Source organism: Diadema setosum, chromosome 20 (assembly GCF_964275005.1).
Source record: "Diadema setosum chromosome 20, eeDiaSeto1, whole genome shotgun sequence".
NCBI lineage: Eukaryota > Metazoa > Echinodermata > Echinoidea > Diadematoida > Diadematidae > Diadema > Diadema setosum.
In genome coordinates this window covers 33,711,391-33,730,252 of record NC_092704.1, presented here as the reverse complement: position 1 = coordinate 33,730,252, position 18,862 = coordinate 33,711,391, and the positions used below count along the sequence as shown (strand labels likewise).

At 37.7% G+C, this 18,862-nt stretch overlaps 1 protein-coding gene across 1 annotated transcript in view; it reads right to left on the bottom strand.

Moving 5' to 3' along the window:
• Positions 1-18,862, bottom strand: part of LOC140243626 (uncharacterized) — an 85,614-nt gene that overhangs the window by 45,483 nt on the left and 21,269 nt on the right. Inside the window, 15 exon segments of the mRNA XM_072323291.1 lie at positions 1,746-1,946; positions 5,943-6,134; positions 7,097-7,288; positions 8,531-8,649; positions 9,931-10,066; positions 10,759-10,959; positions 11,378-11,566; positions 12,776-13,000; positions 13,348-13,516; positions 14,052-14,155; positions 14,341-14,547; positions 15,591-15,797; positions 16,600-16,797; positions 17,768-17,962; positions 18,458-18,643. Coding sequence (XP_072179392.1) covers positions 1,746-1,946; positions 5,943-6,134; positions 7,097-7,288; positions 8,531-8,649; positions 9,931-10,066; positions 10,759-10,959; positions 11,378-11,566; positions 12,776-13,000; positions 13,348-13,516; positions 14,052-14,155; positions 14,341-14,547; positions 15,591-15,797; positions 16,600-16,797; positions 17,768-17,962; positions 18,458-18,643 — 2,721 coding nt within the window.

The following is an 18,862-nucleotide window of genomic DNA, read 5'->3' as shown; positions in this document are numbered from 1 at the left end:
TAACACTGTCTGTCGGAGGAAATACTTCAGAACGGCTAATGTTTTCATTCGGCCAAGTTTCTGTCCCAATTATTAGGTTCAAAAGGATCGATTACGTTACCTATTCGTCCTCCTTGTTTAACCTGTTGTTCTTTGCACTTTGGAAATAAACATTCAGAATCTTCATGTTCTTGTTAGTGTTGTTCGTATTCTTAGCTTGCTGGCCTCCGGGTTGAATGCCAAGTAAACCAGGGCTAGCAGGAGCAGAAGGTGTCCCCATATCAGATTCGAGTGAAAAAAAAAAAAGATCTCCAAGGAATTGGGCGTATCCAGCATGTGACTGTTAAAGAGGCTTGAAGAGACTTTGGGCATCCCACAAGTGACGCAATGCCAAGAGACATTTGAGTTGACCACATCAATGTACACAGGCATTGAACTGGAACATGCATGCGCCCCACCTGATACCCCTCCTCGCATTCGTCACGATTCACTTCTACAGGCTGTTTCCATGTTACGGCACGGTTGCTCATTTGGCACATTTGAGTATACTTCGAGTTTACAGCCCTGAGATGGGTTCGACATCTGAAGAGCAAAGTAGGCTTTGAGAACACCACAGTGCATGTCTTCCATCCGTGCTTCACTTCCCATGGCTGGGCTTTCGTGATGTGAAATGAAACATGTAGTTATTTCACCAAAACTTACAACTAGGAGGATGACCCGGCGCGGACAAATTGTTGGCACCCTGAATAGTACGTAAATCAGTTTGCTACCTTAAAGAAGGTAAAGTTCAGAACAGTGGGAAAGTTGTAATCATATACTCTTTGCTGGGTGGCAAGTACAATACTTTTAGTTTTCTAAATTTGAAAACCAGTACCAAATAGGCGAGCATGCTGATTCTTGATTTCATTCATGACATGCATTATCAGATTTTTAAACAGCTAAGAGCTAGAGTATGAATCCTCATGTCAATCTACATGAATTTCAGGCCGGAGTGGAATTCAGCTATCAAATGTGAAACTAAGAGTTAATAATATATGATACACTAGATGCTATGTGGAGAATGTGAAGAAATGTGAAGAAATTGATCACGAGGGTGGACTGCTATGGATGCAGCTTCATCTCTGTTGCAAGGACATGTCTCTCACACTAACTCGGCTGACAGGTTGGTGAGAGAAAATATGCTATGAATTACATGTAAAACTGTATATTCTCAAAATAATTTCTTGCAGAAAGTGTCCTTATAAAAAAGTATACAGGATTGTCGACAACGAATGCTATAACATCCCTTGGCTATACATGGATTCAACTCAATAAGTCATATCATAATTGATGTCAACTGAATCCAAGATGGGTGCCATGATTCAGTTCAACTGAGCTGTAGACACAAATCCAAAAAGTCGCAAAGGATCGTCATATGATATCAAATTCATAAAAAAAAATCAAAAGATGTAGGGAGGCAAAGAATATAAAGTATCAATAAAGTAACATGAAGTGAAACTTGATATTTACCTATATGGCGGTCCGAAAATCTAGAGCTCGGGACTTTTTTGGCTTCCTTAATCTCAAGAAAAATTCATACAACGGCAAGCATCGATGACTCACCTCATCAAGGCAGCAAATTTAATTAGGTTAATATAGCCATTCGTATGCAATACCTTCAGAAATGTAATTGCAGTCATATCTGTCTGATGATTATACACATACAGCTTTTTATAATCGAACCTGACTTTGCTATCAATAAAAAAAAAACAAAAAACATCACTAACCAACGCAAGTTGCCAGAGACACGTTACGCAACCACTGCCCGGAACCCAGGCACACGGTGTGGGTGAGAGTCTGGGGCCTGACCTGGAAGCCTGGCGTGTCACATCGCAGAAGGCAGGTCTCCCCAAACGTGGGATTGTTCATGCAGTTTGGAGGAGAGATCAGAACACCCTGAGAAGCCTTGAGGGGCTCACAAGCCGTAGCTGTGTGATTGAGACACATGAAGGCGCTAAATCAATCTCATCATCCTTACTCAATGTCAAAATCACATGACAGATATGGATATAAAGTCCGATGAACCAAATCACACTTATTCAATTCAGCGTTCGCTGAGTGTCGACAAAGAAAAGAAACACACGGAATACCATTTTCTACCACTACCTCTACAATGAAATTCAGAATTGTCCAAAACATGTCAAACTATGTACAATAGTGACACAGCATTATGGGCATAGGGTACCTATTCCAGCCCGTGTATTAAACATACTATCAACAGACATCACTATAGATACATTCATATACCAGCGCCTGGTCCATTATTTGCTAAGGATGTGGCCAGAGGCCCCCCCCCCCAAAAAAAAAAAAAAAAAAAAAAAATCTAAAAAAATCTAAAAAAATGTGGTGTATGTGTGTGTGTGTGTGTGGGGGGGGGGGGGGGGGAGTAAGAAATGGTTCCGAATGGTTCATTCATTGAGTTCACACTGGTGAAATGAGCAGACAATGTCAGGCTTGCCGTTTGAGTGACTTCTGTAGAAAATACCCACTTATCTTCCACAAACATTTCTTTGAAGTAGGCCTGCTTCTTACATACACATTAATTTCTGAATAATGTTACCCAGATGCGACATTTATTGTGATTTTACATATTTCTTGACATACATGGTCTTCAGCCGGGAGTGAACTCGGCTGAATCTCCTACTTTGAATTCGAGTGTATATAAGAACTCACTAACTTATGATAACCAAACATTCAATTCAATTCAATTCAATTCATTTATTTTCATTCCTCTTCTTTTTTCTTTTTCAACAAAAACATAACACAAGATAAATCAGGTTTTACATCATAAACAAAGAACATTTGTCTTAATTAATATATGGTATCAATAAACATAGGAGCGCATACTGGCAAAAAAAAATAATACAAAGTCATGCTTCAGTTGAAAAAAAAGGAAGAAAGAATAGAGAGGTCCACTAAAAAGCAAAGCTTGTAGATTGTGAACCACTCATAAAACCTATGAATTACTTATTTACAAACACTTGTGACGAATATAATATACGACAGGACGGGACAAAACAGAAGAAACGCAACAACATGACACAACTTGCCAGAATAGATGAAAAGTATGGAAGGAAAGAAAGAAAAAAAGAGAGAATGAGAGAATACCTACACGATGAATAAGGGAAATGGAACAGAGGATGGTAGAGAATGTGCTTCATAGAGTTGGTGCTGCATGCAGCTGACCAAGGATTGTAATGGCTACTTCTTTACGTAATAATAAATTCAGTGTTTGAATGATTGGTGGGTGGATGATGAACTCTGAGGTTAACAAAAACTATAGCTGTTAATGGAAAAAAAAACATATCAGGGAGGATTTAATTAAAAAAGTTTCAACTTGCGCTTAAAAGAATACAAAGATGGGGAATTTTTTATTTCACAGCTCAGTGAGTTCCAAAATCTAGGACCAGTGTATATAAATATATTCTGAGCCAATAAAGTTCTCAGGAGGGGTAAATGAAACTCATTAGATTGTCTAGTGGGATAATCATGAAAAGACTGGTTCCGTGGGAACATTGAATTAAAAATACTGGGAAGTGCATTTACATTGTAATTAAACATAAACTGACCAAGTTGAAAAAAATGCAAATCTTTAATTTTCAAAATCTCATGTTTAATAAATAATGGCTCTGTATGGGAACGTGGCGGGACGCCACAAATAATACGAATAATCTTTTTTTGTAACAAAAGTAATTTATCTAGTAAGTTTTGATGGGCACTACCCCACGCTAGGAGTCCGTAATTAAAATAAGGTAAAATTAGAGAAAAATACAACGTCAACAAAGAGGACAATGGAATATGAAAATTGAGTCTATTAATAATACCAATATTGCGTGAAATTATTGTACTAATGTTAGTAATATGCGGCCTCCACGAAAGTTTATCATCCACTGTGATACCAAGGAATTTTATATGAGGAACTCGTTCTAACAAAGTGTCATCAAGAACAATACCTGTGTCTAAATCTTCTAAAGAATTACTAAAAAGCATATACTTAGTTTTCTGAAGATTACTAGAGATAATTTATTAGCTCTTATCCACTGAGTTACTTTTTTCAATTCGGAATTAACTATGCGTACAAGAGTATCTTGGATTTTGGTGAGAAAAGAAAATATTTGAATCGTCAGCAAAAAGTATAAATGAGAGTATGTCAGATGATGTACAAAAGTCATTAATATAAATGATAAAAAGTAAAGGTCCAAATAAACTACCCTGTGGGACGCCACATTTAATGAATTCTAAACTCGAGCTGTACTCGTTCAGAAATACATATTGTTTTCGGTTTTGTAGGTAACTCCTGAACCACTCCAAGGCCTTCCCGCGTATTCCATAATGAGACAGTTTATAAAGTAATATTTCATGATTAATTGTATCGAAGGCCTTGGAGAAGTCCAGGAAGATACCAATAAGACGAGAATGATTATCAATAGTGTGCGCAGCGTGGTCAATAAACTTTAAAAGAGCATGAATGGTGCTATGTTTCTGACGGAACCCAAATTGAGAATTTGTAAAAACATTATGCAAATTCAAAAAATTAATTGTTCTTGTAAATATCAATTTTTCCAATATTTTAGATAAAGATGAAAGCAAAGAAATAGGTCTATAATTACATATATCAGAATCATCTCCTTTTTTAAATAAAGGGAAAACCTTAGCTATTTTCGTAAAATCAGGAAAAACACCACTTGATAAGGATTTATTGAAAATATATGAAAGTGGGTCAGCAATTGAAGATATAATCCCCTTTAAAATAAAATTACTGATATCGTCATAACCGGCACTTCGCTTGTTATTCATTGCGGTAACAATATCTATTATTTCATATTTTGTTGTTGGAACAAAAAAAAATAGAACTGGAATTGGATTGACCTAAAAATTCAGAAAAATGTATATTTGACTGCGGTATTTTTTCTGCCAAATTCTCTCCAATCATTGAAAAATAAGAGTTAAAAATATTGACTATATCATTAGGATCTTCAAAAACTTTATTATCATGTCTTATTTTTATAATTTCTGATTTCTTTTTTGATATATTCATAGCCTGCTTCAACACCTTCCATGTATTTTTTATATCATGTTTATATTTTTTTAACTGAATCATATAATATTTTCTCTTTTCCAACCGTATAATCTTCGTTAAAATATTTTTATACGAAGTGTATTTATTCTTTAACTTCTCAGTTTTTTTCATTTTGAATTTATAATATAACCTATTTTTCCTATTTATTGAACGAAAAAGAGATTTTGTAATCCATGGTAATTTGGGGGAAGTTTTATAATTAACTGACTTTTCTTTTAATCTGGGAATATATTCATCTAAATGTCTATTAATTATCCCTGAAAAATTCTCAAACGATACATTTATATCATCATTATCATAAACACTAGACCAATCAGCCCTGTCTAGGTTAGCACCAAGACTAGCCAAATTTTCTGGTGTAGCTCTACGTCTGGATGAAAAAGAATGAAACTATGAAACATTATGAGTACTGTTTTTGTTTCGGTGTAAAATTCTGTCTTTACAAGGTATATTTTCTGTGTTTAAACATTTATGTGCTTGCATGATGTTATATAACAGGGTCTAAATTTCCACAATGCATGTTTATCTTAGAATGGCTGTGCCGCTGTGTGCGGGGGGGGGGGATAACCAGGGTCGATCCAGATTTTCCGTAAGGGAGGGGGGGGGGGGGGGGCAAACAATATTTCTGGTGCTACTTCCGGGTTTAGATCATCTCATTTTCTTTTTATTTCATTTGTTTTAACAACAATTAAAGAGGGGGGCGCAATGGGCGCGCCCCCCTCTGGATCCACCACTGGTTACTCTAAAAGCATCACTACCCACCGATTTCATGTGTATAGGTAGGGCCTACGTTTACGCCCACTATCATCAAACAACACAGAAATAAGGACCAAAAAATGAATACTTCTGCAAGCAAAGTCGGTCCCAGACCACGTGCCATCGGCCTGACACCTCCTGTGACTGTCTCCCTCCCCATAGAAGCCATAGGGGCAGTAGAAAGAGCATAGGGTGCCAAATATCTCCACCCCTGGTGGATCCTGGGAACAGCCTGACTTTATAGCCTGGGGTGGCGTTGGTAGTGCTTGACAAGTAAGGGCTGTGGAAAAAAAAAACAAGTTGTGTGTTAAAATTGGAATCTATTTTTTTTTTTCGTGCTGAAGTTTTCCCGATGATTCGGCAATTATTGAATTTGCGGAATTCTGTTATCGTCTTTTTATTCTTAGTAATAACTGATAGGCATTTTCAATGATTTCCTATTGTTTATAAATACCAACTTTGCATGCAATATTAACGTTCATTTTGAAAAAAAAAAACAAGTGAAGAATATTCTTCTGATATTATGAAAATGAAGAAACAATCCTCATACTACAGTAAAGGGATGGTATAGTATTGGGCTTTAAACTTTTTTTTTTTTTTTTTTTTTTTTTGCAAAATACCAAGAAACAACATATAAATAGTATAGAGCAAACCATTCTGGGAAATTCAAAATTTATTTGATGAAAATCGGTCTTGGAATGGCCGAGACAACCAAAAAACAAAGTCAATTAAACAAAGTGATCGTATTAAAAGATTGGTCCCACGTTGTTTTACGATCACTCTGTTTTGGATATGTCAGCTTTTTTTTTCCGATCCAATTTTCATCAAATAAACGTTGGATTCCTCTTAGAATTACATGCTCTTTCATATCTTAATTTTGTTTTAATATCTCACAAAAAAAAAATGTTACAAAAGAGAAGTTAGGTCTCATCCAAATTATACGATCCCTTTCAAAAGGTGCTGTATTTTGACTTGTCTGACATGGATCACTGCTTTTACTAATTCGGAGAAAAAAAAAAAGCATGGGTGAATAGCTTATTTGCCAGTGTACTACGTTTCAGTAATATTATGATTCTTCATGATTCTAGTACTAAAAGACAGCATTACACGTGCCATGAGTTGCAATAGAGAAAATACAATACCAAACGTTGTAATAATTGGTAAATGAATCAAAATATTGCATCAAGAAATTCTAAGGAACAGAACTAAACAAAGAATTTCTTGGCAAATATTAATTCTCACGCTGGCATGTTGCATCTTGTCCATCCCAGAAGGCGGGAGCCTGACCATTGCCCAGTTCACAAGTCCTGGTCTGTGGTCCGACTAACTCGTAGCCCTGGTTACAGCTGACCGAACACTGAGAGCCATAGATTGGGTCAGAACAATTGACCAGTGATCCCCTGGCAGGGGCTTGGAGTCGAGGGCACCGAAACACTTAAAAAACAGAAGAAGGAAGTGTTGCTGGTCAAACTGCATCCCATGTTTTCGATTGTGGAAAATTAATGGCAGCATGTGACGTGTGGAGCAATCAGCATCAGAGTATGAAATGACTGACTTGTCCTCTCTAAACTGTTTTTGATGTTTTCAGTAAAAATGCGATATTTTGCTGTAACTCATTTTTATCTGCTGCAGCAGCTGAACATGTTTGGTATCAGTGATGCGTCCTACATACGTGCAAATGGTGATTAACAGTTACTTAGTTTTGTGAGAATATTATAAGCAATACTAATCACACAAGAAACTTTTCATATTCATGCTAAATGCCGAAAATAAAGAACAGAAAAACACGTAATAGTATACTGTTGCCTCGTTGATATAGATGTGTGGAGCAAACATCTCCCTGAATTTACTCATATCTCAAGAGAGTTCCTTCACGTTTAATTAAAGGGATGGTACAGTATTGGTGGATATGAGAATTGGGCTTTTAACTTTTTGCGAGATACCGAGAAACCACGTATATTACAGAGCATACCATTTTGAGAGGAATTCAAAGTTAATTTGATGAAAATCGGGTTTGGAATGACTGAAACATCAAAAAACAAAGTAAAACAAAGCGATCATAATAAAGTGTGGGTCCCACACTTTATTAGAATCGCTCTTTTTTGGATATCTCAGCCATTTCAAAAACAATTTTCATCAAATAAACGTTGAATTCCTCATAGAAGTACATGCTCTTTCATATTTCATGAGAGGTTTCTCATTATCTCACCAAAAAATGAGTACCTGAATATAAGAACGACCCAAGTCCAAATTTGGCTATCGCGTTTGAAAGCCATTTAGATAGTCATGCAAATACAGATAATCATTCAAGTGACTGTTTTATATTCAAATTTGAATTAATAACACCCCAATAACCAAAAACACTTAAGGAAGTAGGGAATTTTTTATTAATTTCCATTTTTCCGAAATTTTCTCTAATGGACTTGGGTCGTTCTCATATTCAAATACTCAAATGTTAGAAATCTGAAATTAGGTCTCAACCAAAACTGTACAATCCCTTTAACTAGTAAATTGTGGATTAGTATGCTTACACTGAGACTGTTAAAGTGTCTCTACCTAAAGGAACCGGATTCACGAAAATGTGTATTACAACTTTTTGTTCGTGTAATAACCACTAATTGCAAGTTCTCTTTCTTCAGAGAGAAAAAAAAAACATGTATCACTTCAGCTACTGACCATTCAGTCTTATATAAATGTCACAGCGGGCGCTATTCCCAGTGAGGTCTGTTGCCCTGTATGACGTCACTGTGGTGCCTTCCATGAAAGTTGAGTTTGGGCCAGGGAAGCCATCAACTCTGTCAATCAGCAGAAATGAAGAAAACTGATTTCGAAACATAGAATTAAGCTGGAAGGTCAATTTCGAGAATCATTCGTTGCCTCACTTTAGCTTCGGCATGCTTTTTTTTTTTTTTGGGGGGGGGATTTCACTTCGTTTTCATACCACATTTGTGAAGAAAAGAGACAGCTAACACGTATCTTTAATGTGGACCGATACCTTCTCATAATTATCTGCATGAAAGCATGCATAATTAGCATCTACTTGTGTATTTTCCTATCGCAAGCGGTTCTTTAATTCATCCTTCATTACTTCCATTACCTTTCCTTTAGGTACAAAACGCATGAAATATAATATGATAATAATAATATTGTTCTTTTGCGTTCGATTGGATGTATGATGGAGAGCTAACTTTGCCGACTAGTGCATCAGTGGATAGAGATCAGCGTCAGTGGATAGAGAAGTTGCTGAATGCCCCTTCTCTCTTCTTTGTTACCATGTATAGATTTCCAAACTTTGGTGAACAATGGTGAAAATGCTTGACAAGTTTAGCGAAGTGCGTTGACTAAAAAAAAAAAAAATGAATAAAAGGCACACTCATGCTCACGAACTCCATGAATGGACTACCACGTGATCTACGGTAAACATTAATAACTCATTGACGACGGTTTGATTTTGCTACAACACGCATTTCCCCATAGACGCTTGCCCGAGTATACTCGGGACTCGTCTCCTGATCTTTGAAAGCAAACCTGCATGCAATGTGTACAATCAAGTGTCCCCCTCCTCCTCCTACTGTTGTAGCTGCCTTTCTATCTCTCCAAAAATACTAATATTCATCACATTTATTCACCTATTTCAATTTCTCACTTTGTGCTTGTTCATAGTAACGTAAGATTTTTATGTACAAGAAGTCCAAAGTTTGAATATTAAATCAACAATACGTAATCAAAACAAATTTCTTCAATTTTTATGTCCATGATATCCGTATAACATGTGATAAGCAATTTTCTTTGATGTTGGATTTTGTCAATAACGAAAAGGAAGTAAAAGCACAATATTGTTACTTTGTTTATCTTTTCCATCTTACATAATTTTTGAAAGTATTGATCCCTCACGGCCTGTTATGAGTGAATTCCAGAGATAAACTGTTAGGCCTCTGACTCTTTTTTTTTTTGTCTTAATAATAGTTTCCTTGTAAAAGAAAGTTTTGGTGTCCCTTTTACCACTAAATATTCTAACTCTTGTCATCATTTTCTGAAACAATAATCACAACAGCACTTCAAAGTAATTGCGATACCTTTTCACAGTGACATTTCCTGAATTATCGGTGGCTGAGGGAATGGCGAAGTCAACTATTGCGGTGCTTGTTCCCTTGGGGGCGTTCACATTGATGTAACGTGGGCATGGCTCCTCAAAGCTTGGCTCCTGGTAATCTATGGAAGACGAGAACACAGTCACTTAGTGCAAACATCTAGTAAGGAATACAATGAATATAATTGTTAAATCTACAGCAAAACGAAACAAAAATCATTTTTGATTCATTAAAATTAGTTAATTGATACTGCTGGGAGCAGCAGTCTGTAGCGTGCCTACCTCCAGATTCATAGACCGGGTTCGATTTCGCGTTGTCTAGTTGAGCAATGCTATATGTAATGAAACTGTCCCCAATGTAAGAGTTAAATACTCTGTCTCCCTATCAACACGTGTGTTAGAGTCCCAACCCATGCACACAAAAAGAAGAAAAAAAAAAAGATCCCGTTTCGTTTCATTAATCTCAAAAAGCAGGGTGCATAATCCGGTGAAGTGGTCACAGCCTAACATACACGTGGATCTTATGGAAGACCAGATAAGTGCAGCTGATTTTCCTTGGACATGTAACGTTATAGGTGCAAACTCATTCACAACTTTAAGAGCAAATAATGTCTCTCAAAACTGACACTTAAATTGAAATGAAAAAAAAAAACACATAGAGCAAGATCATTGAGGGCTTGATTGTTGCTGTATTAAAGATTGACGTCTTTGTGAACCCATTCCATATTCGAATGAGAGAGTTTGTGTTATGCTATATGTAGCCAATCTCCGTGGGAAAAAATAGTGTGTCTATTAAAAAGGATATTCGGGTTACCTTCACAAACCACGGGCCTGTTGTCACTCCATACGCCATCTGTGGTGCATGCCCTTACGTAGGGACCGTACTGACGGAAGCCATTGTTGCAGTTGAAGTTACAGAGTGTGTTGTAAGGTACCTTCACATCACTGGCGGTGCAAATCTCGGGTGTAACGGTACCATGCTCCAGACTGAACCCAGATGGACATGTGACTGGCCCTGATGTTGAACATGTGTGAATGATTATTATGACATGTAATATCAGATGCTCACATCCACAGAACACTAATTCATGTATAGGCTAGAGGCATTCTGCTAGAGTCTAGAGGCTACAACAAATGAAATGAGCAATGAAACAAACACTGGAGGAAAATACGGTGAATCATTATATTTCAATAATATCATTAAAATCTGATGTCAGTTCAGGCGACCAAGTAATGTCAATATATTGCCATAAATCATGTCAAATCAAACTCAGTACGTGCATACAAGGTCAATTTATGTTATACATTCAACTATGGTTTCTGAGAACTTTAACACCGCAGGATTAACAACTTAGCACTGAGTGAAGACCAAAGTAGGCACATGATGCTCTTCTGGTGAAATCGAAAGACACTGCAATACAGAAAGAACTTACTATCACAAATGAGCTCTTCTTCACTCAGTAATCCATCCTCCTGACACACCCTGGTAACAGATCTGACGCCACTTGATGTCAGGAAGCCATCATTGCACACAAACCGGCATTGCTCTCCGTAATTCACTGAGGCAAATGGGCACCCTTGCACCGAGCTGTTCATGTGCGGATTTACTTCACAAGTCACAACTGCAGGAATGATAGTGATATCCAATTAATGGAATATGACTGTTTTAATTTCAAATCTTGGTTGATATCAAACAGCTGCTATTACATTAATAGAAAAATTTAAAGGTTCCACTTTAGATTTCGGAATAATGCTATCTTACATTCAGGGAATTAATTTCCCCGTTTCTAGAATTCTTGTTATTTTTATTAGTTTGTTAGTTGTTTCTTTTGTTGTTGAACAACATTATGCAATGAGTTCATGCAAGTGTTGTACTCCTTTCAAGTGTTACTTTGACAAACAATAAAATTGATTTATATTTCCAACAGCAATTACCTCTGAAATTAAGATTTAAAAAAAAAATTCTGTGCAATTAGTGTGAAGGTTGATGCACTGAATCTGTTATAATCACCGTAACAGGCAATATTTCATATCCAATTGCCTTCTTTCTCGATCCTGGGTTTTCTATTTCATTTACTGGAGAAAGAGTTAATTTATTCAGAGACTTGATTTGATTTTGTTATATCTTGATTTTGTTAGGGTTACATAAATTGAATACTAATTTGTTATCTTTTCTGTTTCGTTCATTCAGTTTTACTAAGATTATGGATATTTTTCTCAGGGAACAGTGACAGATTAATGCACAAATGCAAGGGAAATAGACAACAAAGATCAACATAGGCATTTGACAACATCAGTGACCGCGGTCAACGATGTTCCTCATAACAGAATTTTATTTTATTTATTTTCATTTCATTTCATTTTCAACGAAGTGTACAAAACATAGCATGGAAAAAAGGAAAGACAATGTACATTGACCGATTTCATATACATCGAAATTTATATAAACAATATATTGAGGGAAGAAATGAATATAAATTATGCTATTTACTGCATAATGCTGAAAATGTTTAAACTGAAACAATGGCAATTCTTTTTATAATGTAATTCCTAATGAGAGAGGGAGAAAACACTATTTGGGATACCTATTGATAAGCAGAAAATTGAAGAAAAAAATACTCATATACGTATAAACATTATTTTACCACTCATTATTTTAACAGAAAAAAGAGGAGAAAGGATGGATACCATATTTCAATTTTGATTTCAAACATGAACGTGGATAGAGAATAACTCAAATCCTCAGTGAGATAATTCTTTTTTTACTCAATTAGATTCCTCGAATTGAAGGTTTGATGATACGATCTGGAAGATGAGAAAGTGATGCTTACTCTCACAGAGCGGCAATGGATTGTCCCACGCACCAATGGTAGTACCCTCTTCCTGCTGTACGCACCTCAAATTGGCAACAGTCTCATTCGATGAGAGGTCAAAGCCCGTGTTGCACTCTACCTGGCATGTCGACCCTAGCACGGCCCCGCCCTCACATGACCCTTGACCTGATGTTAAGGTCACTGCACCATTGCCAGGAGCAAACAATGGAAGACATCTCACAACTGTGATTGAAACAAAAGAAACAAATAATTCGCATTGATCAGCGTTACACCTCTTTACAAAAGTTGACTTTTGATCACATCATAATTTTTGGTAGCACCATGACTCAATCAGTAGTGTATCTGACTGTAATACAATAAAAAATCAGACCTGAATTTAGGGGTCAGTAGACTTACATCAGTCTAAAGGAGCAGTCAGTGATCTTTACATACGTTATCAGTCAGGACATAAGGTTGAAGTCCTCAGGGTAAAAAAGGGTATCTCCACCCCCCACAATCAAACAGTTCCCGAACACACTTCTCAGATCCCTTTTTAACACTCGAATCCCTACTATGAGATGACCTCTAACCTTTGACCTGTACATCAAATGCACATGTGTCACTGTTCCCAGCAGCATCTGTTGCCCTGTAGACCAGGGAATGGTCTCCTTCCACCAGCGTGGTCGGTCTAGATCCAGTGATAGGGACCGAGTCAATGCTTTCCAGTTGGGCAGTTATAAGAGTGTTGGCATCAGTAGCCTGAGAGCAAAATGTCAAACAGTATTGATTATACCTAGCAACAGCTCAGAGTACATATATCATACAGAAAGTAACTATGTTTTGGCCTATGTAAACCTATTGTATCCCGCAAATACGCCAATAGTGATCCTGCTACCCATATTTGTTGAAATCAGTTTTCAAATTGAGCAAATTAGACGCTCGTCTCACCCACCACACACTCGTCATATAATGATACAAACACACAAATACATACATACATACATACATATATATATACCTAATGGCTGGTATAATTTTTCAGGTAACAACATTCGCATGCAAGGTAGAATAATCTGTTGAGACTTGATTGAACAAACGACAGAGAGAGAGAAGTACACAAAGTATTTACCAGACTTCCTTGTCAGTTATTACTTAATCCTTTTGGAGTTACAAACATATTACATCTTATGGAAGAGAACGCTAATTGTTATGGGCAAAGTGAGAGTACATTTACAGTATCAATGCAGAAAAGCTCTACATATAGTTAAAGTTGCATTCAACAAGGAAGTTATACCTGAATAGGTTCCAGCTGGTCCCAGCGAATTGTCCCGATTGATTGACCGGACTCAACAAAGATCACTTTATCGTGAGGACAGTCGATGACAGGTGCCGTGTGATCTAATACAAAGCGTAAATGAATAGAATTGTTTTAGGGAAGTTGGGTTGGTGCGGACAAGTGATGGCTTTGCCTGTTACAGGTTGAGAACTGAGGTGGTAGGGAAGTAATAGAGACTTGAAAGTACGTGACGTGTAGTGATTGAAGTGGTGGGGGAATAATACACTGGGAAGGTTCATCAGCTTACCCTCACAGATCTGCGGCACACCATCCCATCTGCCATCGGCAAGGCAACGCCGGGAGGATGTTCCCATTGGCGTGTAGCCAGAGTCGCAGAAGGCAGTACAGGTGGTCCTGTAGTCCTGGCGTAGTGTTGGATCGCTCGCTTCACCATCCAGTGTGCAATCCACCAAGTGGCCGTTTACTGGAGCATCTACTGGCAGGCATTGAACAACTGAGAAGGAGAGGGAAATATCAAAACGCTTGAGGGTTAAAGATTATGGTGTTGCAATTTCTTGTGAGCTTTTCTGTAATAAACTGCTTTTATTTTATTCTACAACAAAGGTACTGTGTAGGAAAATTGAAACAAAACAAAACAAAAATGAAGATTCACAAATCATCATTTGTGTATTAAAACCAGATTCAGAGTTTTTTTTTTTTTTTGCTGGAAGTTGTCTAAATAAGCCTATTGGTAACTTGTGATATCAACCTTTATTCGTGCTAAATATTATGCACAGAGCAAATTTTTATGTTTTGATAAGAAGTAGGCTACATATAATTTTAACCGAAATCATGTTTTCTGTTTTCATATGAGATAATAACAAACGTGACATGACTTATTATTCGTTATCATCTATCGCGATAGATATGCCCCTCCCACCCTGTAGCTGCTCCAAACCAATTTCGAACTTACTGACGAATTTGATTTAAAAAAGAAATCATACATGTGCACACAGTGCAAATTGCTGCAAAATCATAACATGCAAGTAAACTTGGCTTAAGAAGCATCTTGGTCATGCCATTAAAGAAACTTTTTTTTCTGGAGTGTCTATGTTCTCCCAGTTTATTTAAGTGTTCGTTTATGGGTTTATTGACATGCATATCTGCACACCCAATTGAATGCTGTAGCAGGAATATAAATCACACAAAAGGGAATCTGTCATATCCATCTTTAAATATCTGAAAGCCGTTCGTAATGTAATCATCGGCGAGCTTTTCATCTGTTAACCCCCGCCCCACAGCTACAGAAAACAGGGCTGTAGATCCAGGATTCCGCAAAGGGGGGCGCCTTTGCAAAGTTAAAGAGGGGCGCACGGTCCCATTTTGTCTTTTTTCATTTCTTTTGTTAAACATAAAATATAGGGGGGGGGGGGCGGTGAGCCCCCGCCTGGATCCGAAACTTAAAAATGCAAACTATACTATCTTTATGGTCCCCTGAATAATCTAGAGGCCCCTGCGCTATCCTGAAACATTCAGGCATAATTATCAAAGTAGCACCTGAGCAAGAAATGGGTCCACCACTCCAGACGCCAACTCCTTCCCCGTCATCAAGACACTCTCTAAGAATAGGCGCAGCCTCACTGGGCTGGTAGCCAAGGTCGCAGTAGAGGGTGCAGACCGTACCGTACTGTTCCCTCTCGTGAGGACAGCCGCTCTTTCCCCCGTGGAGTGGGGGTGGCAGGTTGCTACCAAGGCAGGTCACAGCTGGGCAAGACATGATGGGAGTGGAGCAAGGATTTTTGAACAACAGATACATTAATCCCTTTTATTGGGGGTGGGGAAGGGGGAGGAGGAGGGGGTAAGTGGTTACTGTGATTTCAATTCATTCTTTTAATTTATATCAAAACATATTTTACATGATACGTTTTTAAAGTACATATTTTTTTTTTTATTTGTGACCACAGACAATAAAAGAAAATACACACAATAATTGCTTACGATCAAATGAGATAAATAGTCCCCACATAGATGGAACAGGTAATACAATAAATAAATGTAATCCTTTTTCGGCCAGTCTGGGCACTCATTTTTTATTATTATTTCTTTATTTTTTGCTGTGAATTTAGTGTGTAATTTCATTTCACTCTTTTCTAACAACTGAATTAGAAACCTTAACAGAACTTTTCTATTATAGACTACTATTCCACAAAAATGCGCTTCACGATCTTTGTTTCATTAAAGAACCTCCAACGAACGTCATATTCACAGAAAGTTAATGACACCACTACATATTTGGAGACGCCGCCACTAGGCCGTATATAGATGACATATAGTCAGACATCAATAGCATGGAGAAAGTCGTGTTCTAAACACCTTGTCTTGTTTTCTTTTGGTTTGTTTTATCCTTATCGATGCAGAGCACCCTATAATGGTAAAAGGAAGCCACAATTTACTTTGTTCTATGTAAAAAAAACCTTTGAAAATTGCTTGAGTTGAAATTTTGTTTTTAACTGGTAACAAACAACAAATTCATCCGGTCAATGGAATAATTGAACCGTCAAAGCACCTTCGCAGGTTGGTAGCGGCTGTTCCCACGTGCCAGATAATCCACAGGTGGTATTCGCTGAGCCCTGTATGACGTAGCCGCGGCTACACTCAAATTCGCACACGTTCCCAGCTGGGACTTGAACATTTGTGGCACAAGTGGAAGAGTTGACATGGACCTCCAGTGGACCAGACAGGCTGGGCCTGTCACAAGTTTCGACTAAGGCAAGACAGAGACACATACATACATTAAAAAAAAAGTGGGACAACATACCCCTTCAGAGTGCATTACTTCAGGGTCACAACATGCTTGTTTTGTCTGGAAACTACAGACGGATGTGAAAATATCAAGTTAACTTATTAGTTGTAAACAGTGTAGTCCCGTTATGAAGAAGTTATCAGTACCGGCAATTTTATTTCGTTATATATCTAAATTTCGTTATTTTTATAACCGCACAAAAAAAAAAGAGAAAGGAAAATAATGCTGCTGAATTTGTATTTCGTTATAAACGTTAGTCGTTATAACGTGAGTGCACTGTACTGCAAGTAGGGTAGCGATATTCACTGCGATTTCGTTTTTTTTTTGTTTTTTTTTTTGGGGGGGTGGGGATATTACTGAATGGAATGACGAAGGGTTTTCCAAGTTGTTACACTAAGAGTGGCTGTCAAGCAATCCATTTATTTCTACACTGCAAACAACGCAATGAGCACAAAGCGTGAGACATTTTCTTGAAGAATAGTGAAAGTACTTGTGGTATAAATATGTTACCTTGCATCTTGTTGTGTTATAAATCTATCCCCCCTTCCCCTTACCCCTCCCTCCTCAAAAAAATGTTGCGGCAAAGAAGAGATGCAATTTTAGAGAAACTTAGTGATACATTTTGACTAGCGGTGGTTTTTCGGGTTTTTTTGTTTTTGTTTTTTTTCCTTTTCTGTTTCCTCTTTGTTTTTGTTTGTTGCTGTTGTTGTTGTTGTTGTTGTTGTTGTTGTTTTTTTTTTGGGGGGGGGGTACTTCTTTTGTAAAGGAGACGGGATTGTGATAGTCCATCCCCTCCTCCCTTTCATTAGAGAGGCCATGCAGGAAAGATATCCTCAGATTTTGTATTGAGGTGATGAATTGGGTACAGTTTCCATGAATCTCTGTATGGTGTTGGATTTTGGATTGCCAAGTGACAAAATGCTTGTCGCACCTTCACATTCCGGCATTGTGCCTTCCCAGAATGCATCCTCACTTCCTGGCTGAGCCACACACCGGAGCACATTGTTGTTTATACGGAAACCCAAAAGACACGCAAAGTAACAGGATGCACCGTAGGATAGTTGGCAGGTCTGTCCATTCAGGAATCCTCCATTTTCTGGTGGATTTACAGCTGGACACTGCAGCTCTGTGAGGAGAGCAAACATAGTATGAAGTGGGAAGCTTGGCATTTTTTTCTCAAATGGTTATCACTGACACTGAGACTGTGATATTTTGCAGCTTTGGATTATATAAAATATATGCCCTTCCACTGAAATAAGCGAGTGAATGTTTATGCCATAAGCAATAATTCATTTGAAAATATGATTCAATGAACATATTCTCGAGAAAAAAAAGTAACATGTGTTAAACTTTTTTATTTAAAATTATGCAAAATAAACAACAAGCGAAGACTCAATACTCAAATGGAATGGTAATTTCAATATCCCTTTTCAACTGTGCATTTTGATTGGTTATTAATGTCCAGTCCTGGTGCCTTAAAAGTACATGCCTTCTTGTCAGTAATGCTATCTTCTTTCAGAATTTTACCTCAAGGACTTATTTGGCGGCATCTGTCGGCTGTTAATGAATGGTCATAGTGCTCAGATTACCATATTGGGCAAAATCACTGTTTGGTCTTTACCTTCACATACAGGAGGTTGGTTAGTCCATTTCCCAGACAGTCCTTCCCTCTGGCAGGTGGTGTTACCTACCCCTTGGAGACGGTAACCAAGGCTACAGCTGAAGGTGCAGGTCGATCCCAGTAGGTTGCCATGGGGACAGCTTGCCAGGAGACCAAGCGAGATGGGGATAGTGGAGCAGTGGATGACTTCAAGCCGGAAAACAATAACACAATTGTTATGCAGCTTTCATACGTATAGAAAGGGTGGCCAGATGATCAATGTTCTTGAGAGTCTTACTTTCCTGCTTAACTCTTTTTTCAATGGTCCAAGTCAAAACGGTGAACCGCTAGACTCTAGAGTCCCAAGTAACTTCACGCTGTCCCGAACGCCAAAAAAAAAAAAAAAAAAAAAGTTGGGTTATTAAT